The 25188-nt window shown below is 48.6% G+C and overlaps 1 protein-coding gene across 1 annotated transcript in view; it reads left to right on the top strand.

The window, feature by feature from the left end:
- Positions 1 to 25188, top strand: part of TTBK1 (tau tubulin kinase 1) — a 127425-nt gene that overhangs the window by 39781 nt on the left and 62456 nt on the right. The window contains exons 3-5 of the mRNA XM_084622731.1: positions 3189 to 3262; positions 10307 to 10447; positions 12499 to 12603. Of these exons, the coding sequence (XP_084478857.1) occupies positions 3189 to 3262; positions 10307 to 10447; positions 12499 to 12603 (320 nt within the window). The remainder of the gene's footprint in view (positions 1 to 3188; positions 3263 to 10306; positions 10448 to 12498; positions 12604 to 25188) is intronic.

The following is a 25188-nucleotide window of genomic DNA, read 5'->3' as shown; positions in this document are numbered from 1 at the left end:
CTGCGGGGGAGTTAGCAGGTACCTCCTCTACCAGGAAAATGGCTCAGGGGCAGCCCCGTGGCAGACGCTCTCTGACAAAACAAAGGCACCTGCTAACTTTCTGGGGCCTTCTTCACTTCTGCTCTAAAATGTGTTTGGCTCCTCTCCTGCTCTGATCTCCAGGGTGGGGTCTTTCTCCCCAGCCTCAGAGGAGAGCATGACAGTCTCCCTGGGTGGACATCATCTTCCTGGCCATGGAGAGAGAAGATCCTGCGGTCCCCAACTAAGTTCCCTCTAAGCTGTGCGGCCGTGCAGCAGGCTATTAAGGGCCGTGCAGATGGCGGCCTCGGAGCCGCCGCGGCCAGGATGAGGCGCTTCTCCCCGGGCTGCTGCAGCAAGAGAGAGCTGAGGGGAGTCCTTTTTCCCTGCCGCAGCCCCGGGGCAGCCTGCACCCCAAACCCCTCAGCCCCAGCCCCACCCGAGAGCCTGCACCCCCAGCCAGAGCCCTCATCGCCCCACACCCCAACCCTCTGCCCCATCCCTGAACTCCAAACCCCTCATACCTTGCCCCACCCCAGAGCCCACACCCCCAGCCGGAGCCCGCACCCCCCCCCCACCCCAATCCTCTGCACCACCGCTGAACCTCCTCTGCACCACAAACCCCTCATCCCTGGCCCCACCCCAGAACCTGCACCCCCAGCCAGAGCCCTCACCCCCCCCACCCTCTGGCCCTGAGCTCCCTCCCCCACCCCAAACCCCTCATCCCTGGCCCCACCCCAGAACCTGCACCCCCAGCCAGAGCCCTCACCCCCCCCACCCTCTGGCCCTGAGCCCCCTCCCCCACCCCAAACCCCTCATCCCTGGCCCCACCCCAGAGCCTGCACCCCCAGCCAGAGCCCTCACCCCCCCCACCCTCTGGCCCTGAGCCCCCTCCCCCACCCTAAACCCCTCATCCCTGGCCCCACCCCAGAGCCTGCACCCCCAGCCAGAGCCCTCACCCCCCCACCCCAATCCTCTGCCCCAGCCCTGAACCTCCTCATGCACCCCAAACCCCTTGGCCCCACCCCCACCACACATCAGCTCCATATTGATGCACATAACAGAAATTCATTCCACATATGGATCTAAAAAATTAGAGGGAACGTTGGTCCCCACCAGGGTTGTATTCGTGCTGCTCTGGAATTCCGATAGTCTGAGGGGCGGCCTAGTTGCCCCACATCCCAAGCCATGCCTCCTGTAGCCCTTGCTCCCACCAAGCACACAGCATACTGCCTGGCGCCACGCCTTTCCTAGGGGCTTCTCCTTTACAGAAACCAGTCTGTCTATCTGGCGCCTGCTGGAGTTGAAAAGTGAGACGATAATAAGATAGAAAATATCATATTGCCTCTATATAAATCCATGGTACGCCTACACCTGGAACATTGCGTGCAAATGTGGTTACCCCATCTCAAAAAAGATCTATTGAAATTGGAAAAGGTTCAGGAAAGGGCAACAAAAATTATTAGGGGTATGGAACGGCTGCCGTAGGAGGAGAGTTTAATAAGACTGGGACTTTTCAGCTTGGAAAAGAGACAGCTAAGGGGGGGGGGGTAGGATAGAGGTCTATAAAATCATGACTGGTGTGGAGAAAGTAAATGAGGAAGTGTTATTTACTCCTTCTCATAACACAAGAACAAGGGGTCACCAAATGACATTAATAGGCAGCAGGTTTAAAACAAACAAAAGGAAGTATTTCTGCACACAACGTACAGTCAGTCTGTGGAACTCTTTGCCAGAGGATGTTGTGAAGGCCAAGACTATAACAGGGTTCAAAAAAGAACTAGATAAATTCATGGGGGATAGGTCCATCAATGACTATTAGCCAGGATGGGCAGGGATGGTGTCCCTAGCCTTTGTTTGCCAGACGCTGGGATTGGACAACAGGGATGGATCACTCAATGATTCCCTGTTCTGTTCATTCCCTCTGGAGCACCTGCCATTGGCCTCTGTTGGAATACAGGATACTGGGCTAGATGGACCTTTGTTCTGACCCAGTATGGCCAGTCTTATGTTCTTATAAGAACCCATGGGAAAAAAACCTAAGGGTATGTCTACACTCTAATTAAAAACCCGCAGCTGCCCTATACCAGCTGTCTCGGGCTTGAGGGGCTCTGGCTAAGGGGCTGTTTAGCTGCAGTGTAGACCTTCGGGCTTGGCCTGAGCTCTGGGACCCTCCCTTCTCACAGGAAATTATAGACCAATCAGCCTAACTTCAGTACCTGGAATGATACTGGAACACGTTATTAAGCAGTTTGTAAGCGCCTGGAGGATAATAGGGCTATAAGGAATAGCCAGCATGGATTTATAAAAAACAAATCATGCCAAACCAATTGGATTTCCTTCTTTGACAGGGTTAGTGGATGGGGGGAAGCACTATCTTGATTTTAATAAGGCTTTTGACAAAGCCCCACTTGACATTCTCATAAGCAAACTAGGGAAATCTGGTCTAGACGAAATTACTATTAGGTGGATGCACAACTGGTTGAACTTGAAAGACCATACTCAACAAGTGATTATCAATGGTTCGCTGTCAAACTAGAAGGGTGTATGTGGTGGATCCCGCAGAAGTCAGGAGTCAGCTGGGAGGGTGTGATGGGGTAGTCTCCCCTTAAGGGTAATAGTGCCTAATGGTCAGCCCACCCCATCAGGTGGCCTGGCCCTTTAAAAGTTTGAAAAGTCCAGTAGTTGGACTGAGCCCAAGATGACAGATGTCCCTGGGTGTATCTGAGTAAGCGCCTCCTTATGGTTACGGGACAAAGGGCCATGGGGTTGGGTGTGTGGCTAGCAGCTTTGGCCTTGAAGATTTAATTTGGAGTATTTACTATTCTAATTCTAGCTATCGTCATTGTTAGACCAATGTCCTGTTCCTATATGACTCCTGCTGAGCTCTTGGCTTCAGTGGTATCCAGTGGCTGTGAGTTGCAGAGGCCAAGTACATGGGGTGGGAAATTTGAGACTCTTCAGTTTCATTGATTGGCCCTATCAACCTTCCCTAATATCATTCCTTCTTCTTACTATGTAAACCTCTATTGGGTTTACATTTATTCCTCTTGTAAGATAAACGGTCCAGTCTTTTCAGGCTGACTAGATGTTGGCTGTGAAGCTCTTTCTCTGCAGAAGCTGGGTCTGGTTTCTTATATTATATTCTGTGTGTTTGTATTTCCCTGCAGGGAAAGACCATGTTTGCAGATTTATCGGCTGTGGAAGGAATGAGAAATTTAATTACGTGGTCATGCAGCTTCAGGTGAGTTCTTCTGTTCCTTGTCTCAGAGACACCTGGGCTTTGCCGTTGTTCCCAGTCAGCAGGAGAGTGAGGATGAGAGTTGGGGTGGAGGTTGGCTGGATGAGGGAGGGGGATCTTTTGTTGCCTTTCAGATCCCTGCGTGGCTCAGCATGAGACTCTCCCCTTCTGTATAGGTTTCAGAGTAGCAGCCGTGTTAGTCTGTATTCGCAAAAAGAAAAGGAGGACTTGTGGCACCTTAGAGACTAACCAATTTATTAGAGCATAAGCTTTCGTGAGCTACAGCTCACTTCCTCAGATGCATATCGTGGAATCTGAGGAAGTGAGCTGTAGCTCACGAAAGCTTATGCTCTAATAAATTGGTTAGTCTCTAAGGTGCCACAAGTCCTCCTTTCCTTCTGTATAGTCAGCACCTCCAAGAGCCTACAGAGCTATTGGGGCTCTGTGTAGGGCCCATAACAAAAGCAGCTGTCCCCCACAACAGGCCTTTGCAGGTGAAGAGATGAAATCACTGGCTGGGATTGCTGCAAGGGGAGAGACAGCTGATGGAAGGACTCCTGTGGGAGGGGAATAACCTCTAGTGAATGGAGATTTAAAGCAACACCTTCATTTTGGTAGTGAGCCTGTTTCAAACAAACAGTGAGTTAAAAGCACATTTATATTTGAGGCCTGCCCCAGAGTGTCTCTTGGCCAGTGTTGGGGGTTTTACTATCACATTTGCCTGTCGATTATTATTTATTGTATTGTTTGTGTGACAGTAGCACCCAGAAGCGCTGACTGTCCTCAGGGCTCCATTGCGCCTGGCGCTGTATAGCCATAAAATAAAAGACCCTCTCTGCTCAAGAGAGTTTACAACCGAACCAGGCATGATGTGACAGATGGGTGCAGAACACTGTGAACGGAAGGTGAGGGTGACGGTAACAAGTAATAGGAAGTCAAAGTCTCATAGAATCGTAGAATATCAGGGTTGGAAGGGACCTCAGGAGGTCATCTAGTCCAACCCCCTGCTCAAAAGCAGGACCAATCCCCAATTAAATCATCCCAGCCAGGGCTTTGTCAAGCCTGACCTTAAAAACTTCTAAGGAAGGAGATTCCACCATCTCCCTAGGCAACGCATTCCAGTGTTTCACCACCCTCCTAGTGAAAAAGTTTTTCCTAATATCCAATCTAAACCTCCCCCACTGCAACTTGAGACCATTACTCCTTGTCCTGTCCTCTTCTACCACTGAGAATAGTCTAGAACCATCCTCTCTGGAACCACCTCTCAGGTAGTTGAAAGCAGCTATCAAATCCCCCCTCATTCTTCTCTTCTGCAGACTAAACAATCCCAGTTCCCTCAGCCTCTCCTCATAACTCATGTGTTCCAGACCCCTAATCATTTTTGTTGCCCTTCGCTGGACTCTTTCCAATTTATCCACATCCTTCTTGTAGTGTGGGGCCCAAAACTGGACACAGTACTCCAGATGAGGCCTCACCAATGTCGAATAGAGGGGAACGATCACGTCCCTCGATCTGCTCGCTATGCCCCTACTTATACTCATCTACTAGCCAAGGGTACAGTTTCTCTCATTCACTCATATTATTTAATTTAAATTAAATGATCTTTATATTATCTTTAAATTAAATAATAAAAGTGAATGAGAGAAACGGGTAGATCACTAACCGAGCACTGCCTAGCCAGTAACGTTTGACAGCTTTTCAGTGGGCATTGCAGCAGAGGTGGGTGAAGAAGGGAACTGAAGGGTTAGAGGAAGAGGCTGTGTGAATTAATTAAGGGAGGGTGTTCCATGCGTAGGGGGCAGCATGGAAGAGGTGCCAATGTACTTGGGGGTGGGGAAGCAGAGAAGCAAGTGATGGTGGCTGCCCTGGTTTATAGAGCAAAGAGGCTGCTGAGATGTGCCATATACCAAGTACTGTCAAATACCCAGAGCAAGCAAGTTTTGGCAGATAGAAAAGTAGCGTTTCCACCAGGGATCTTATGTGGCATAGGTAAAGATAATAGGTAAATGCTATTCAGAGAGAATTTGTGACTTATTTGTTATCTTGACCATGCCCCTTCAAAATAAACTTCTCATTCTTTTAAAGTGTACTTCTTACCTGAGGGCTTGTCCCCTGTGTCTTCCTCTTGGTGCCGGATGCAGTCGGCACCTCTTCTGTCTAGGGGAATCTTGCATCACTCAGAATGCAGTGGGTGCAAGGCCTTTTCAAAAGGACAGTGAAATCCATGGAGGCCAGGCTGAAAATGTGCCTCCTTGGCTGCTCCATGGGCCGCATTGGACCCTCCTGGAACAGCCGTCAACAGGTTCTGAAGAGTGGGCCTAAAAAACCAGCACCTTCTAACTTTCCTTGTCTGTTCCTGCGGACCTCCAAAGTCGTTCCTGCTGCTTTTAGTAGTAGCAATTTTAACCTTCTAACCCGTGCTAGCCCTGCAGAGCCAACACAGCTGTACATGAGTAACTGCGGCCTGAGAGCCTCTACAGAATTCTCTTAAGATGTAATTGCAAGACCCAATTCTGCCCCACTTCCACCTGTACAAGCCCCCAAAGACAATGGGACATGGAGTAACTTTTAATCCCAGAAGTTTCTCCATTGCTTGTCAAAATCAACTCTCATGGGGCTGCTCCAGAGCTGCCGTCTCACTGCCTCTCCTGGGACGCTCTGCAGGACCCCCAATTCCCTGGCACTGCAGGGGACTTTCTCGTTAGACCAGCAATACTCAGGCTCTCCTTCTGACTGTTGCTACTTTGGAGCGATGCTCCTTGCAGCTGCTTCTCGACCAGTTCGGTGTTGCTGATATAATCAGGGCACTTCAGTTTCACTGCTGCCTCCCAGACTTTTGCAGAGCTGCTCCTGTTTCGTAGCTTCCTTTGAGGCCATCCTGGACCACCATGGCTTTCCATGCCCCTGGGTAGCTTTATTGACCTGAGACCATGCCTTTGTCTCCCTCACCTGCCATGGGAAGATTGTGGGTCAACAAGGCAGCCTTCGAAGTGTGCAGTTTTTTTGGCTTTTTCTTAAAAAGATCCCCCATGATTCCAGTAGTATAAAATGAGGACACGAGAGGCCCCAGAAACAACATTCTGGTAACAGGACAGCTCTGGCTGCACTCCACAAAGCCAGAACATTCGGAGTGGATAAAAAAGCTGTGCTCCCTGTTCTTAACTCACACAGACCGAGAAAAAGAAAAGGCTAGAGAGCCAGGTGCAGCCAAACCCTTAATGCTTCCTTAGTGACTTGGTTCTGGGAGGGGCATGGATGGAGACCCAGGGTATTTCATTGGGTTTGGGTGTGATCTGTAGGGAGCCTGTAGGCACAAGTCCCCAGGAAGCACCTGCAATCCTTTCTAGCCCCATTCCTTCGTGAACTTGGCTTGACTCATCCTTTCTATGTCCGTGACATTTCATATGTTTCTGAGGGGTAGAGATAACAGGGTTCTATAATACAGTGTTATCAGCACACCGCAAATAATTCCTGTGTTTATCGTAGGTCCTCCGAACGTTTTCAGTAACACAGTTTGGCCTTCTGCCAAAGGAATTCTTTTCCTAGGTGCTTTTGATTAGTTGATAGCCTTCCCTGATGCTGAAGATTACCTGGAGAGTGCTTTATCAAAAGGATTACACATCTCAAAATCCACTTTTTGTTGGACCGTCAAAAAAGGCATAGGCAGAGTTCAGAAGACAAGGATAAATAGAACCCTGTGATTTGGATACATAGTCCATCCTTAGCTTTCATTAAATTGTCTTTAAAGCTATTCATGAGGATTAGAACAGGGCCCCTGAATGACCTGTGGTTTTATATCTGTAAAAAAGCTCACATAATGACAGTATGTAACAGGAGAGGAAGCAGCTACAAAAGGTTCTGAGAGGGAAATTTCATACTTAAGGTAGCATTCCCAGAGAAAAAATACATGTTGAAGGTGATATGTATGCCCCTAAACTCTACCTTAGCCAGCAAGTGAGAGGATGTAACTTTCCAGATAGCAATTGTATCTGCCCCAAATCAAAACAGCAACAAGTAGTCAGTTGCACCTAGTATATTTCAACTCCTAAAAGCAGGGTTTACTTTATTAGGCAGTTTACCTTGCAATCTTTAGTCTCCTTCGGTCTTTTTCAAGTACAGCGTCTACTCCCAATCCACTCCTGGCCTAGCACTTGCAGAGAACTCTATCTATGTCGGTGCTGACTCAGGTAGTGTAAAGAGAAAAAGGAATGAGACAACGTCAGCCATTAGGGCTCAAATGGAAAGGTAAAAGAGAGCAGGTGGCCCAAAGGAGCGTGGCTGCAGTTCAGATCTGCACCCCTTCCTGGCTCCTAGAGCCTGGAGGAGGTTTTGGCTGGGGAGCTGTGCTCCTGTAGAGCCCCTGCCTTGTGGTGCACTCATTGCTATTTGAATTTTTGCTGTGGGAGCCCTGAGAAGGAAAGAAGCTGTGTGTTTGCTAGGGGGCACTCGTGGACTGCCAGGACTGCCACAGTGAGGAGACGCAATCAGCTGACAGAGTTGCCAGCTCTTGGGATTTGATCAAGTCACACAGTAGCTGCTCTTCTTTTAAAGCTGCCCCTGATTTTTTCCCGCTGACTTCTTGTGAATCGCTGCCCCTGTTAAAAACGGACACTGGTCTCATTACGGCCCGTGGGACTGAAGTTAGGGCATGCTCTGAGTCAAAATAGCTGCCACAGCCCTGTGCAGTTTGCAGGTGGAAGTGATGCAGCCCCTAGTAAAGATGGCCACTATTTTCCATAGATTCAGTGGGATTGAAGCCAGCCTTCCCTTTGGGAAGATGGCCAACTCCTGAATTCTGGTTAGGAAATGGTGAAGAGTCAGGAGAATATGGCATGCAGGAGGGAGACTTCGGGGGTGGAAGGGATCTTGGGAGGAGACAGAAGGCTGTGTGGAGGTTAGAGGGAGAGTGGGGCCATAAAGAGGAAGATTGGGTGTAAGTGGGGGAATGATAAAGGTGCAGAGGAGTGTGGGGCAGAGCAGGAGAATGTAAGGGGTAGAAGCTATAGGGGTGGGTAAATGAAGAGGGTTGGGGGGGGGGATAGGATGTTGTGGGGGAGGATATGAGTGAGGCAGGACACTGGATGGAGCAGGGAAGGTGGCTGGGTGGGGGATAGGATGGCAGCTCCCTTAACCCAGGGGATATGAGAGTAGAAGGGCAGTCATTTGAGTGTGCAGTGAGGGTGAATTGTGAACCTGAAATGATCACGCACAAACTGGGAATGGTGGCCTGTCCTGACAGCACTGAGAGCATGGCGTGCTTCCTTCTTGTTTGAAAACCTCATGACTTTTAAGCCCATCTTATGGTTTTTATATTTTATTTTTTTTTATCCTTTGGGGTCTGACTCGTGATTTTTAACCACTCGGGGCTGGATTTGCTTGTTTTTTTTTTTTTTTTTTTTTTAAATCAAGGCAAAGGTTAGAAATGTGGGTGATAAATGCTGAGATATAGCCAGGAATCGTACACCTAATCTCTGAGGGAAAACGATCCAGAACGCAGGTAACAGGCAAAGCTGCGAAGCTGGTGGGTGGGCGCTTGCATTGCATTATGGCAGGGAAAGGGTACTGGTGAGTTTAGGTTCCGTGTGCAAAGGACCAGGTCACAGAACAGAAAGAGGCAAAACCAAACACCAACCATGCAGCCTGGCAGCACATTCCTGAAACTGGGGCCTGGGGCAATGCCAACAAGCCGGGCTGCAATGTCTGCTCCACACGGCAGCACCAGCAGGGTTAACACCAGTTAGTCCTCCATGTGGGGGAATGTCCCCTGTGTGGACAGGCATGCTGAGGGGTGACTAGACTGTGGGGTGGAATTTCTGGCCAGAAGGGACCATTCTGGTTAGCTAGTCTGGACACGGGCAGGGGCCATAGTTTGCTGCAAAGAGTGGTATGGAGGCAGATCTGCAGCTTGCCATGTCTGTGCTGGGATTTTACAGTGCATTAGTGATTCCATCTGAAAACAGCTGTTTCTCCTAGTTTGGACGTGGTCATGGAGTGAAGGTGGGGGAAGCAGTTCAGGGGACGCGACTGTGGTGGAGTGGGGAAGTGAGGGATGTGGATGAGGAGATGGGACAGCAGTGGAGTGGACATAGATGGGTGGACATGACTTTGGTGGAGTGAAGACAACTGTTGCTGGGTGCGGAGTGAAGCGGGAGGTGAGTCTATAAGAGAAAAGGCGAGGGAATGCATGAATGAAGGCAGGGCAGAGGGAGAAGGGGCGGAGTGGGAAAGCCTGTGCGTGTGGTTTCTGGCACACAAGAAGAAAGCTCATCATTTCTGGGGGCTCATTGAGGCCTGTGACCTGGTTCTCACATGTGTGCTTACATGAATTTAATGTAGTGGTCGTAGTTCAGTATTCTGCTGAACTGATAGCCTTTACTTAGACTCTGAAATGAACTGAGGAAGAGGTTAAATTACCACTTACTCATGAGGAAAAAAATAATCTCGCCAGGAAAAATTGCACTCTAGCAACTCTGTATCTGGTCTGCTTCTTAATACAAGAGCGTTGCTATGCCTGGACTTGCATGAAAATACTTACATGAAGCTCACACCCAGAGGAGCGGGTGTCTTGCGGGGGGCTCCTAATGGAATTGGTTCCAAAAGGCGTTAACAGCCAATGGGCGCTTAGCTCATTGACCACCCTTGTGACTGGCTGACTCTCTGGCCTTTCTGTTGAGCTTCCAGCCCAGGGCTGAATAGGTTGGGACACTGAAATGGGAACCATCTGTATTCAGCACTGTATCTCGGTCTCTGTGAAGTCTGCTCTGCTACTGTCCTTCCCAGGCCTGGTGTGAAGACAGGTAAATGGGGTTCTTCGGCTTCCAGAGCTGTCAGTCTGGCACCTTTTTATCAGCAAGTAATTCACTGGAAAATGAAATCCAAGAAATAACTCAGACCTAGGTGTGCGCACATCTCTGATTGGGTGGGGATAGGGAGGGGAGTGTGTGTGTTAAGCCTTGGTGCTGTAAAGCATTCTCTGTCTGGGTGTGGATTAAATGTAGCAAATGGTGCGTGGAGGTGTTGGGGTACACGCCGTATTAATTGTTTCAGGGCCGGAACCTTGCAGACCTCAGAAGAAGCCAGCCTCGGGGGACTTTTACGCTGAGCACAACCCTGCGATTGGGCAAGCAGATTCTAGAATCCATAGAAGCCATTCACTCTGTGGGATTCCTGCACCGGGATATCAAGCCGGTAGGTAGTTTTCAAAGAATTTGTCAACTTTAAGATTGAGTCAAGAGTCATCCCGATGGCTGGGACAGTGGGAAGTCTTGGCTGGCAGAGACTACTGTGTAGCCCCAGTCGACATGCAAGAGAGGAGTAGAGTGACGTACTCCCCAGCCACCCCTCTCTAGAAGAGGCCACTCCACTCCACAGTGGGTCTGTGGCTCTGGTGTCATGCTGCCCCCCAGTCAGGTCAGATTCTGGGGGCAGGCTGCCTCCAAGTATTATTCTGGAATCCAGCCCATCACTGCTAAGCAGCTGTTACATAGGTTCAGAAAGGTCATGTCATGCATTTGTCTTTGCTAAAGTAAACCCCCTTTCCGGAGCCATTATTTCACAAGCAGGGGTATCTGCATGTCCTGGCAAACAGACCAGAGGTGCAGGGGACCTTGTGTTGGCTTCTGGGGAGCTCTCTGTGCTGAGTGCAAGCAGAAGGCGAAAAGACAATAGCCTGGCTCCTCCGCCTAGGGAGGAGTGATGCCCCACCCAGAGTCAGGGTCAGCCCTCTTCTTAGGACTTCAGCGGGTAACACACATTCCATATCCACACTCCCTTCCCCTAACCTGAGGCCTTCTGCAGGGGCTGTCTGTTCCCTACAAGTTTCTGCTCTATAGACCACTTGCCTGAGAGTCAGAGCCTACTCCAGAACCTCCTGTAGGAGCCAAGCTCTTTCCTGTAGGTCTCCCCACCTTGACCTTGGGACTTCCTGCCAGGGCCTCTCTGCTCCTGGCTGCTTTCTCCCTAGCCGATCCATCTCAGCTGGGAGGTGTGACAGGGCCGAATTCTCAGCTGGTGTAGGTCAGTGTCCTGCCATTGACTTGCTGTGCCTGTTTACTCCAGCTGAGAATCAGACCCAGCATGGCAGAGTTATGTGCAGCATAGTGTGCTCTAGTAACTATAACATGAAGAAGAACGGCAAGCACTTTCTGCCCATAGTAACCCCAGGCTGAATGGGGATGCTCCTTGTTCACTACAGAGCTCAGGATGTGGAGTATATATATTTCCCATAGCTGCCAAAGTTTTGCTGAGATAACACGCACTCTGGTTTTGTGGTTATTATCTGGATAATCCGTAGCCACTGTGACAGGGTCAGGCCAAATGGCTACAGGAGAGTGATAGAAGGCAGTTATATTAGCCCCAGATTAAGTAGGTCCCTTTTCCTTGGGTAAGGTGACAGGGAAGGTTCCAGAGCAATCAGGAACCTTCTGGAGACAATTAAGACAGACAGGCTGATTAGAACACCTGCAGCCAATCAAGAAGCTGCTAGAATCAATTAAGGCAGGCTAATCAGGGCACCTGGGTTTTAAAAAGGAGCTCAATTCAGTTTGTGGTGTGCGTGTAAGGAGCTGGGAGCAAGAGGCACTAGGAGCTGAGAGAGAACACAGACTGTTGGACTGAGGAGTACAAGCATTATCAGACACCAGGAGGAAGGTCCTATGGTGAGGATAAAGAAGGTGTTGGGAGGAGGCCGTGGGGAAGTAGCCCAGGGAGTTGTAGCTGTCACACAGCTATTCCAGGAGGCACTCTAGACAGCTGCATTTCACAGGGCCCTGGGCTGGAACCCAGAGTAGAGGGTGAGCCCGGATTCCCCTGAAACCTCCCAGCTCCTGGTCAGACACAGGAGGAGTTGACCTGGACTGGGGGTTCACAAAAACGGCCAAACTGAGGGCTACCGTGAAGCTCCAAGGCGAGCAAATCCGCCGATAAGCGCAAGACCCACCAAGGTAGAGGTGTCACACCACCTGTCTTCAAACTGAATTTTAGGTGGGGGAGCCTTGAACCCTGTTCACTGCAGGGTTGCTTCTCTACTCCTTGGGACTCACTTTGAGCCTCTGACTTTCTCTGCCTGGGGGAACCAAACATGTTAGCAAATAAACTGGGAACTCATGGTGCTGCCTTGACATGCACTGTGTTCCTGCCTGAGGCATCTCTCGGTGGGGTGGTCGGGAGAGTACCGAGTTTTGTGTGATAATGGCTGCTGCTATCCAAACTGATTATTTTATTCTTTTCCTTTTGGCCAGTCCAACTTTGCCATGGGTCGCCTGCCTTCAACCTACAGGAAATGCTACATGTTAGACTTTGGTCTGGCCCGGCAGTACACCAACACCAACGGCGAAGTCCGGCCAGTAAGTGACACCTTTTCCAACTCTGCTTCCACTCAGGCAAGGAAAGGGGTTTTGTTGTTTTGTTTTGACATATATTGGGACTGCTTCTCAGGCTGGGTGGGGGTGGGGACGGATTGTGTTTGAGCAGGAAATGGAGGCATCTTGCTATTGTCTGAGAAATGTGGGTTTTTTCCATGCTAACGGTTTTCCACGATGTGCTTGGGCCAAGCAGGTGGGAGGCTAGAGCTGTCTGAGCTGGTGGCCTCCCTCCCCGCCCAGTAGAACAATTCCATTCATGTCTTTGTCTGGCCTAGTCTGGGGAATAGAGCTGGGCATATTCTTTAGAGTTGTTTGTTCGCACGGCAGCGGGTGTCTGAAGAGGACATTGTTCTCCCAATACACTGAGTGTAATGTGGTTCACCAAGACGCTGGGCTGTCACCCCTGCCAGGAGCATTGTTCCTTCCCCTGCCTGGCTTTGTCTCTGTGCATATTGTCCCTTTCATATTTCTGAGTAGGGGGCTGAGGGTGGTTGCTCAGAGTCGGGGAGAGGGGAAGTAACTTGCTCTCCTCGATGTGTGTGGCATATCCAGCCCTCTTGCTTAGTAATGCATGGTTTGGGCTCAGCCATGAGTGCAGAGCAAGCTCCAGAGATGTACGTCCCACCTAGATCCCATTAAGCTTCCGGCTGAGCACTCCTGGCTTTGCCATTGAATAGGTTGCTCATTCTCCCAGGATCAGACCTTGGCGAGCTCCAATAATCTGTTTGGCTGGCAGCCCACTGTCGCACCTTTTGGCTTCAGAGCCTCTTATATCCATACACGCTGGCAGCCACGCTGCCTCTCCACAGAACCCCAGCCTAACTCATCCTGAAAGTCCCAGGCTTTGGCCTAAAGTGCTTCTACCCTGAAGGTGGGGTGGAGCCTGCTGGGCTCAGGGCCTGAAAGCCTGAGAGCCCAAGCTATGGTTCAGTGAGTGGCTTCCCACTGCTTTGGGCCAGTCTGGCTAAGCAGACTATGGGTAGCAGCTAGGTCCCACCGGTCACTACTGCAGAGAAGGCAGAACTGGGGCAGTTGTGGGGATGCTCCTCCCTTATCTGATACGCCCCCCCGGCTCCAACCATGTCCTGCCTGGAGGGGGGGCTCCAGCAGCCCCTATGGACTCTGCATTCAGGAGTTTCTATTAGGTGTGTGTGTCAGGTGGTGGGGAATTACCAAGTGTAGAAGTCTACACAGAGACTTCCCTCATGGTATTCGTTGTTATAGCCTGTACCAGTGCTGGTGTCGTCAGTAAAGTGTGTTAGAAAATCAAACCAAAGCAGCACAGAATAAAATCCTGTTTAGCGTAAGGGCACAGTTATGTCTGAGCCACGTCAAATTGCCAGGGAGTCACCCTTGGTATGAACACTCTGCGCTTATGCCAGCTATTAGACTGGAGCATGTTTATCATGGGTCTCTGCACCATGGTGGCTGTACTGATATTTGAGCAGGGCTGGACATTCCCTTGGTAACAAGACTATCCAGAGTTAGCACAGCGAATGTTACCAGTATTTCTGGGAAGGAGATTGATCGTCCTGCTTCAGGGCTTAAACCAATTTCTAACCATTAGAGACAAGGATGAGACCTTCCTGGGGTGAGATTATCCAGCTGTTCCTGTGGGGCTTCTTGCACCTTCCAGTTGGGTTTAAGATATCACACTGCCGCCCATCTCCATAGTATCTGGTCATCTTCCATGTAAAACCAATAGCAACAGTGAAGTCCCCAGGGGCCTCCATGGAGACTCTGGCCCTCCCCCCTTTTTGGGGTCAAAGCTGTGCTTGGATAGGGGGTTTGAGCTGGTTGGCTGATTGACTTGTTATTGTGGGGCAGTTTGGGTTGATTGCTGAGGGTGGCCACTGCCCGAGACAGAAGAGTGACTTCATGGAGCTCAGGTCTGATCCGATCTGACAACTCCTGTTCTGTTTCACTGACAACCACCATTTTTCAGATACAAGCTCTCAATTTTTCTGACCCCCTCCCCCTCAGATCACAGCACTTCAAGGGCCCCATGAGGTGGAGAAGTGTCATCTCACCCCACATGGTCTTTTCCGGCCAACCACTTGATGAGACTGACATCTGTCTGTGTGTTCCGTCCCCCTACAAAAGCTTTGGCTGTCTTCTCAAGCCAGTCATTCTACTTTGGTCCTACTCTCACCACGCACACCTCCCGTCACACCAACTCACCCAAACAGCCCTTCACCCCCACTCTCTAACTGCCCAAGTCGGCCACCGGGAAGGAAATTTGTCTTGTGAACCGAACAGCAGCAACACCACACTGGCTCTGTGGAGAGGCTGTGCCAGCAAGATGCTCTGAGCTGGAATATGACTTTAAGGCATGTCCATTCTGGGGCCTGCCTGCCTTCACTGAGACCCCATTAATCACCACAGGCAGCCCCTAACACATTCAGACAAACTGATAAGAGTTTGCATTATTCTATTATAATCCCATTGAATTCAACTGATTTTCCCCTAACCCCCCTCTGTCCAAGTTTCTTGACTGAGAGTGAGTTGGTGGTCTAGTTTCCAGGAAGCCTTCACCCTTTAGCCCCTCTCCTTTGAAGTTACGGGGTTCCTGTCTCCTTGGGGGTGCCGGCAGGGAGTTACCCAGACAGCAGCAAACACAACAAACACAGGATTGAATGGCTAAAAACATGGAGATGGAATGAAAACAAAAGACAGGGTTTGCCTAACCACGGTAGACTGACACTCCTCCTATGTGAATCAGAGATGGCGTTTTCTGCTTCAAGGAAAACAAGCAAAGGGAATATGTGCCTTGACGACTGTCCCATCTCAGGCCATTAGTGCAATAATTGGGTGTCAAAGCCAGTTCCTCAGAGTAAATTTCATAATCTAGTGCTTGAAAGTAGACTGTGCCAAACAGGATGCAGGAGGAAGTATCAGAGAGTCTGGTGCTGGGGAATGACATGAAAGGAAATGGAGACCAATATTTATTTAGTTTTTAGTATTTTATGTTCATTATATGCCCCCACCCACCCCAGCATCATGGTGGGCTGTGGAAGGGGAGTTAAATGGAAGTTTACTACGCTATTCTTTCTTTCTGTGAACGGGTAGAGTCCTCAGAATGCTCACGCTGGTTAGATTGCAAACCTCCTGGGGTTCCCCTTTATCCTGAACAAAACCAAACCTTACCTAAGCTTTCCCCAGAGCTGCCTGTTTCCAGAGTCTTCCTGCAAGACATCCAATCCCTCTCCTGCTTTGGAGACTCTCCACCTTTCAGCCACCAGAGCTGGAGCTAGTGAGACCCAGCTGCTATGACTATCTGACTGCCAGGGTGAGTCAGCAGAGTAGCCCTGCATTTTCCTGCCGAGTCCTAGAACCTGCCATCCTGTCACATGCCCCTTAAACAACATCAGCACAGGTAGCTATTTTCTGCAAAATGCGTACACACTAAAGACGTACCTGAAGGGCCTTTTGCTCTTAGAGCTGGCAAAACTGATTGTAGCTCAGCTTCCGAAGGTGTGGGCCAGGAGTACAACACTCAACTTAATTTCTCAAAATGCTGGAAAGGTTGTTTTAAAGTGAGATGATTGAGAGGTAAAGAGAGAGAACCCACAGCAAGAACTACCTGGCAAAATGGCCTTTACGTTACTAAAAAAAAAAAAAGAGACTATGACCGGTTCGGTCACAGAGATCCCCTTGGGACTGTCATCTGATGTGCTGAAATTACCTCTGAGCCTGTTTCTGGGCCTCAATTTCCTTGTCTTAATTCCGTCTGCCTTTTGTGTTCATTTTCCTTCTCAGCAATCTGTGCACTTCTAGCTTCTTCTGAGCTTCACTCTCACTCATTTTGCTTACTTTTCTGTCCCTATTTCCCTTACCCAAAATAAGCAAACAGAAAATAACAAATCAGTAACCACTTTGTCTGTTCTCCAGCCACCACACTTAAAACTCACTTAAAATCACTACCAGCGTCTCGGAGCAATCAGCTGTGCACATATCCTGCCGACTACGCCACTGTGACAGGTTCGGTCACAGAGATCCCTTGGGACTGTCACTTGACGTGCTGAGAAATTACCTCTGAGCCAGTTTTTCCTGCCAGCTTGGGACTCCAGAACCCTGCTTTGTTGAGCCAGATATGCTAGCCTGCTGTAGCACAGACCTGTGCCACACCCCCAAAGCTGCAGGCTTTAACTAAAAACAGCTCAGCAGTCACCTAACTCCAGCACCCAGACACCCAGTTCCCAATGGGATCCAAACCCCAAATCGTTTTACGCTGTATAAAGCTTATACAGAATAAATTAATAAATTGTCCTTCCTCTATACCACTAATTGAGAGATAAGCACAGCTGTTTGCTCTCCCAGGTATTAATCACTTACTCTGGGTTTATCAATAAACAAAAGTGATTTTATTAAGTATAAAAAGTAGGATTTAAGTGGTTTCAAGTAATAACAGACAGAACAAAGTAAGTCACCAAGCAAAATAAAGCAAAAACACGCAAGTGTAAGCCTAATACATTAAAAAACTGATTACAGGTAATATCTCACCCTCAGAGATGTTCCAATAAGCTTCTTTCACAGACTAGACTCCTTCCTGGTCTGGGCCCAATCGTTTGCCCTGGTACAGTCCTTGTTAGTTCCAGCAGACATCTCAGGTGGCAAGCAGGGGTTTTCTCATGACTGGCTGCCTCCTTTGTCCTGCTCCACCCCCTTTTTTAGCTTTGGCACAAGGCAGGAATCTTTTGTCTCTCCTGGTCCCCACCCCTCCTTCTAAATGGAAAAGTACCAGATTTAAGATGGATTTTAGTATCATGTGACATGGTCACATGTCACTGTAAGACCCCCTAGTCTCCATTCCCCATTGGCTGGCCCACAGGTACACAGGAAGGTTGTAGGTCAATAAACCATTTACAACCAATTGTCCTAGTCAATGGGAGCCATCACGATTCTATTAATGATCATTAATGGCCCACACTTTGCATAATTACAATAGGACCTCACAGTTATACTTCATATTTCTAGCTTCAGATACATGAATGATACGTGCATACAAGTAGGAGGAATATATTCAGTAGGTTATAACCTTTGTTATGATACCTTACAAGAGATCTTTTGCATAAAGCATATTCCAGTTACATCATATTCACACTCATAAGCATATTTCCATAAAACACATGGCATGCAACGTCACAGAGACTATTGTTGAGCGAATGGGAAACAAATGATGGACAGAAGAATACAGTGTGTTCAGTGTGGGGCAATCCGCGTGGACAGCCACAACTCTAATTTCATGAAGGAAGTTCCAGGCATGGGTTTGAGGCCTGGGTGCATGCAGAATTCTGGCCAGGGCCCAGTGAAACAGTGGAGGGATTACACGGCCTCACAGTGAGAGACCAACCGTGGTAGCTTGTACACGCTACCACTTATGTCGGTATAACTTATGTCACTCAGGGGTGGGCGTAAACCACCCCCCTGAATGACGTAAGTGAGACCGACCCAAGTGCTGGGGTGGACAGCATTATGTTGGCGGGAGAGCCCAAAGCAGAGGGTGAACATTATAGCATGAACTGAATCATACAGACAAGAGGCATAACAGAATGGAGAACATAGGCTCACTTGTGTAAAGGAGCCAGCCTGTCCTCCTTATTAGGCATTTGTGTCTTTCATGTCAGGGCCCGCAGAGTGTTCTCGGTTTGTGGATAATAATGCATTAGCCCTTGATGACGCCTTCAGCGTCACAACAGCGTGTCTGCCGAGTGCTCCCCCTCCTCAGGAAACTGGGCTTCATATAGCGCGCATCTCCTGTAGCCGCTTTTGAAGCCAAAGCGCTCCTGTCGTTTCAGATGCTTTTCTCCAGGATGCATCCCTGCCCTCCCAGGCCGCCAAGTCCAGATTTCGATTTGCAGGCCTGTAGTCCTAAAATGGTCAGGCGGATTTAATTTCAGTGTGAGAAAGATTCCTTCTGCCCTCAGCTCTTCAGGGTCACAGTTCAGCCTGGAGTAAATAGTGACATCCTAGATAAAATCCTCTAAAAAGAGGAAGACCTACAGGAGAGGCTAATGCCAGCTAAATGGGGATGGTGTAACACGTGGGCAGCCTAGTGTGCCATCATTACCGTACCCTGACAGGGTTTGTAAGTAAACTCTGGGAGAGGAGCTTTGCAGTTATTTAGCATGCTGAACTGCAGGTTTTCAAGGCTGCATTCGCACCCTGTGTGCTCTCTATAGAAACCTGGCTCAGTACTGTCGGTAATTGTGTTAATTTGTGCCTGGTGCCTACGTCCTTTTTAATATAATCGCAACAAGCTGTGGATTCTTTGCATTTTCAAAAATATATTCACTGAAAATTTTCCAAATGAGCTGTTATTTCACCAGCTCAGTGCAGTCATTTATTGGCCACCAAGGGAAAGGTGGTCTTCTTTCTGGGATGTAGCTCTCCTGTTTGTCTGAACTGGCAGTGTGCTATTGTGCTCTGCAAGCTACTCTCTTTTTTTTTCTTTTTCTTTTTTTTGCTTAGTCAGCTGCAGTCCATTGATTAGATCTGTCTCCTTGTGATTCAGACTGCACTGCAGTAGTTTCCAGTGCCTTGCTGAAGATACTATATACATGTGCGAGTGATGGTCCGTCTATTGCAGAAGGAAAGCATTTTAGGCAGAATGGTACTTAGCCTCTTTAGATGAACATGGTCAGTATTGCAGGACAGGGTAACAAAGAAGATTTTAATTTTCTGACAGTAGTTTTCCGTCTAAATCTATGCTTGCACTTTGGTGCAAACTGTTAAGAGCCTTTTGTTACTGCAGTGAAAAGCAGACTAGAAATGCACCTAGGTAAAGAAGAAATGGTATTTCCTACAACTGGAGCAGATTTTCTTTCACTTGGAAAGAATGAACTGTAGAGAAAGACTGTGCATAGAATAGATTGTATCCTCCCTGAGACCTGAAATACTTAAATCCAAGCACAGTGGGTTTGTGCTGCCCACCTTTCACCTGAGACCTATCATATGTAAAAGAGTTAGGTCAGACATCAGTATTAGTGATTGTATTGTAGTAGCGTCAGTCAGACTCAGGGGGGACCCTAGTTTTTGCTAGGTACTGCACATGACACTCATAAAAGACACTGTCCCTGCCCTGAGAACTTCACAGTCTAAAGAAATGAAAACAGACAAAGGGCACAGGAAAGGGATGCAAAATCCAGGCACAATGCAGGGAGCGATGGGCACGGGATTTGGTAGTTTCAGAACTTTTTCAAAAAAAGTTTGTATTCATACTATAAAAGCGTAGGATTTTGTGGGGGAGTGGGTTGGTACTAGAAATGACGTGGAGGAGAAGAGGAGATGATTATTGTCTCATCTGTAAAAAGGTGAATAACTGGACACCTGGCAATTATAAAACTCTACCTCGGAGGGGACAAGTTAAAGCACATGAGTAAAGCAGTGTGGGGGAGTTGAATAGTGCACATACAGCTACAGCAGTAAGCCCAAACCGATGTAAATAAACATTGTATTCTCACAAAGGTTACGTTCATAACAAGATGCGTTTGGTTTGTACCCTGCTGCTGTCGGATACATCGCAGTTTCCATGTCACCATGAGTTTAAATGGTAGAATTGTGAATCATGCTGGAGAACTTGGAGGGTAAGCTAAATTGGGGCAGGAGTTGTCTTTTTGTTCTGTGTTTGTACAATTCCTAGAACAGTGGGGTCCTGAATGCTACTGCACCACACTACAACAACCTAAGTAGATTCATGACATTCACTTCCAGGTATTTTATTGAATCAAATGCAATAATACCTCCCTGTGTCAAATTTGTCACAGATCTTATTGAATTGTTTATTAGTGCTGATTTATAATGTGAGCCCATATCTGCAATCTTACACGCTTTTAAAACAGACAACACAATAATTCACAGTCTATGTACCATATAATGGACAGTGCAAACGAGCTGTCATGTTTGTCCTCGTTATGGTGAACCCTTACCAATCCCTTCTATGGCCACACTCTGACCTTCAACATACTCCCGTCCCAACCCCGATGCAGAGCCCCGAGGCCACAAGTGTATGGCACTAGCCAGCCTGTAGTCACAAGGAGGGAGGAGATAGGGCCTGTGGCCCAGCGAGATGGTGGGGCCTGAAAGTGGCTCATGTGACCTGGTGAGGGGCAAGGCAGCAGCTGGCAGTGTGGAGGGGTTTTCAGCAGTGGGGGAGCAGAGCTGGGGTTTGGGTCGGGTGGGGAAGGGAGAGTAGATTTGTCTGTGGGAGCGGGAGGAGCCCCAGAGGGTTGATTTGGTCAATTTATTTTATTTCATTTGAGTGGGAGAATCAGAAACAGTTGCCTCAGGGAGGGCAGGACTGAAGCTCCCACCACAGCACTTTGGGCATCAGCCACCGCTGCTCTGCATTTTATGCCTTGTGTTAGAAACGGCGAGTGAGGAGAAGCTGGTCTCGGGAGAGACCCCAGTCCCTCTGGCAGAGAGCTCATGGTGCTTGACAGGCAGTTCACAAATTATGGGTCCTTGTCCCAAAGGGCTGGCTATGTCAGTGAGCCCCCGCACAGCCAGGGGAGACACTCCTGTCAGTGCTGGGGAGTGAGCATGGGGGCTGACAGCAGCAGCTGAGGAGGAGATGTGTGCATTGGGAGGGACACAATATTGCTTTGATTTTTAATTCATTTCTATTTAATTTTTCTCCATTTTGTGTTTTTTTTTTTATCATGGTTTTCTTTGGGTTTCTCTCTGTTTTACAGTTCTTTTGGGCTCTTCTTTTGAGGCTGTGTTTGATGCGTTGGCTTCCCATCCGCTGCTCGTAACCATCTCTGCCATGAGTTGTGAGTGAGCCATCACCGTGCTTCTGGGTTTCATTTTGTTTTATGCTTTTGTTCTTGATGGAGTTCAGAATTAAGTCTGTTTTTGTTTTCCCTTCATGATATGTTTCTGTTTTTCAGCAGGATTGTGAGATCCACCTAATCTGATGCAGAAGCCCAAAGCTCTTGGGGTTTTGGCCCCAGGAGTGCTTGGGCACTCTGGGGGTTCCAGTCTCAGGGACCTGGTTGTCACTCTTGGGGGTCTGGTGTCAGGGGCAGGGCTTTTCCTCCTGGTTATTGTTGCATTTTGAGTCTGGTTTTCCGTATTCATTCCTTCCCAACTCCACATGAGGATAAAAGATGCTGCTGTCATCAAGGGTTGTACAAAACACTGCCGTTTAAAAGGGACATTGCTAAATCTCACGGGACAGAGAGTTTGTCTCTGATGGGGCCTTCAGCACAACCGCAGCGGAGACTAGGAGATCAGTGCCCCTCACCCCAGGTCACCAGGGCAGCCTGCCTGTCGCACGGATCGAAATTGGAAGTTCCGACTATTGAGTTTAAGTTGCTTTGTTTAGTTGAGCTTCACTTCCTGTCCCACCTTTTGCGGTAAGCCCTTACAACCAGGACCTATTGCCAACCACTGCCGGAGAGCTGTGGGACTCCTCGGTTCTCCAGGGGCTCTGTTCATGTTTCCCTGGAAATCCCTTCTGGGTTTCCTTCCCGTGTACACACTTTGGAGGAGAAAGGTTCTCCTTGTTTAGTCTGAAGTGTAAATATCAGAATTTAGTAACATCTGCAAAAAGCTCCTGTCACAAGTGAAGAGAAGTCACCATTTCATAGAGGTCATTGGATAATCTGAGATCCCACTTCCAAGTCCTGTTAATTATTTTTCTCTAAAATAAAACTGTGCCCTGCCTTTTCCAGCAGATGACACCCCCACCTTGTATTCGCTACATTAAAACCTTATTTCCCTGCCTTGAGATTGGCTTTACAGATCTCTGCTCCTGGAGTTCTTTGTTGAATTGTAGCTGACCAGTACCTAAAGAAGTCAGATGTGAGGAGTGTCCATCACAGACCACTATAGCTTGGGGCATTTGTCTGGGATTGTAGCTTACATCCCTGTTCAATCCCTGGGGCCTTTATCAGTAAGAACCTCTCTCCAGGTGCTTCCCCTTGAATGCACTTTGGCAGAGGGTGTTGGGTGCACGCCATCTCCCCACCATGCAGCTTCAGTTTTGACTTCATTGACCCCAGATTTGGCTCAGGTAGGAACATCTTCCTCAGTGCCATCAGAGGAGCTGGAAAAGAGTTTCCTGGCACGGTCTGGCATTGCGAAAGGGCTGGAGATGCTCTACCAGGCCTGTGGACTTTGAGGCGGCTTCTCACCTCTACTAGAAGCAATACAGCTCAAGGGCTTAGCACGGTGTCAGTGAATTCTGCGTGTACCTCGTCCACCTGGCTATTCTCAATGCACAGAGATGAACACCTATCCAATAGACTAGGATCATTCCCTTGTAGGGTGCGAATCTAATACAGTCCCCTAAAATAAAGCTCCTTATAAACAAAGCATACTTCACATGCTGTACATTTCCTCTGGGTGCTTTTTATTTTTATTGTTAAGGCTGCGAGTTTATCATGGAGGTCACAGATTCTGTGACTTTCCAGGACCTCCGTGACTTCTGCAACGGCCGGTGTGGCTGGTTCCAGGGCTGCCCGAGCAGCTCAGGTACCCTCTGGGCCAGCCACATCAGCCACTGCTGGGGCAGTCTTGGGCCACTGTGCCTCCCCTCCCCCAGCAGCAGTAGGAGTTTGGGTGGGGGAGCTCTGGGCTGGGGGTTGGGGCTCAGGAGGGGGTGAGGGCTCTGGTCTGTGCTTGCCTAGGAGGGGCTCCCTTGAAGTGGCAACATGTCCCTCCCTCAGCTCCTAGGCAGAAGCTGCGTGCTGCCTCTGTCCACAGGCACTGCCCCTATAGCTCCCATTGGCCACAGTTCCCGGCCAATGGGAGCTGGGGAGCCGGCGCTCGGGGCAGAGGCAGCGCGTGGGGCCATCTGGCCACGCCTCCACCTAGAATCTGAGGGAGGGACACATATTGATGCTTCTGGGGAGCCGTGCGGAGCCAGGTTAGGGTAGGGAGCCTGCCAGCCCCGCCAAACTCCCCCAGCACCTGTGGGGGTCCCGGGCCGCCCGCCGCCACGTGCACCTCCTCAGCACAAATGGGTGTCCCAGGCTGCTCCCCCTAGAGCAGGGATTCTCAAACTGGGGGCTGGGACCCCTGAAGGAGTTTTGAGGTTATTACATGGGGGGTCGCGAGCTGTCAGCCTCCACCCCAAAGCCCGCTTGCCTCCAGCATTTATAATGGTCTTAAATATATTAAACAGTGTGTTTAATTTATTAGGGGGGTCACACTCAGAGACTTGCTGTGTGAAAGGGGTTGCCAGGAAAAAAGTTTGAGACCCACTGCCCTAGAGCACCCGAGGCACCCCTGGGCTGCCCCTCCCCCAAGATTTAGTCAGGCTTGTATAATACAAGTCATGAACAGGTTATGGGCCGTGAATTTTTGTTTACTGGCCATGACCTGTCCATGACTTTTACTAAAAATACCCGTGACTAAAATCTAGTCTTATTTATTGTCTGTACTCTGGCAGTTGTCCCCAATGTGCTACGCATGTCTACACAAGGAGAAAGACACATTCTTTGACCTGAACAACAGAATGTATAGAAATCCTAAAGTTTACAAAATGAATCAAATATTTATAATTTAAATCAGATTTTTATTTACCATTTGCTAGTTCTTTACTGTCTTCTCATTTGATAGTTTTAAATGGCTGAAGTGGATATTTTGTGCTTTTGTCTTCAATTAGAATTTCCTAATTGTTTGTAGCATTTCAGATTTTACATGGAATTTTTTTCTACTAAGAAATTTCACACTTAAAAAAATGCACACTTAAAAAAAGTGACGCCCTAGGGCTTTTTTAACATCTTTTGTATCTGAAACACAAAATTGATAAGCAAATGGCCTGTGGTATTTTTGCAAGCACCACCTTCTGATCCCTCGAATATCCACAAGTCAAAAAAAACGAAAGGCTTTGACTAGACCATATTCTTCATTCAGGAAATGTCCATCAGTTGCAAACCCTGAAGGAAGTGTTTCAAGAGGAGAAAACCATGTGTTTTCATAACCTGTCTGGAGAGCACATGTATCCTGAGTACAGATGGGAGGTGTGACATTCATAGCAAACCTATTGTATATGGGACAGCAACTACTGAGGGAGGGACGTTTTGTGTGTGACAAGCTAGACATCTCCAGTTACTCCTTTTCTTCCAGACATCTGACCACAATTGCTAGTGATACAATCAAAATATGTGAGAGAACACTAAGTGCCAGGTCACTGATTTTGTGATAGACAATGCAGCCAATGAGGCTAAGAGGAGAAGGGGAGCCTTGCAAGAAAAAGATGACCTTGGTGAGTAAAGACTGGCTGTTCTGCACATACTGTACAATTCCTGCTAGAAGACTTGGAAGGAAAGACTGGCAAGGACTATGGTATTGAAGGCCAGTCTGATCCTGCGATGTGATGCGTGAGTCTGGATCCCTGTACCAGTGTGGAGCTCCATTGACTTCTGTAGGGCTCAGGGGGTTAGCCATGTGGATTCAGTTGCAGGAGCAGGGGCTGTGTGATGAGTTCTTGCCCAATAACCACTTTGCAAAGACAAGCATGGAGATCGCCATGTATTTGTGATGCCTCGAGAAGAAAAGTGGAATCTGCATTTGCAGATTGCCTAGAAGCTTGTTTCAGAATGGCCCAAATTAATG

The sequence above is a fragment of the Lepidochelys olivacea genome, assembly GCF_965140295.1.
Source record: "Lepidochelys olivacea isolate rLepOli2 genome assembly, chromosome: 3".
Classification (NCBI taxonomy): domain Eukaryota; kingdom Metazoa; phylum Chordata; order Testudines; family Cheloniidae; genus Lepidochelys; species Lepidochelys olivacea.
Note: the sequence above shows the minus strand (reverse complement) of the source record. Positions and strands in the feature narration are given on the sequence as shown.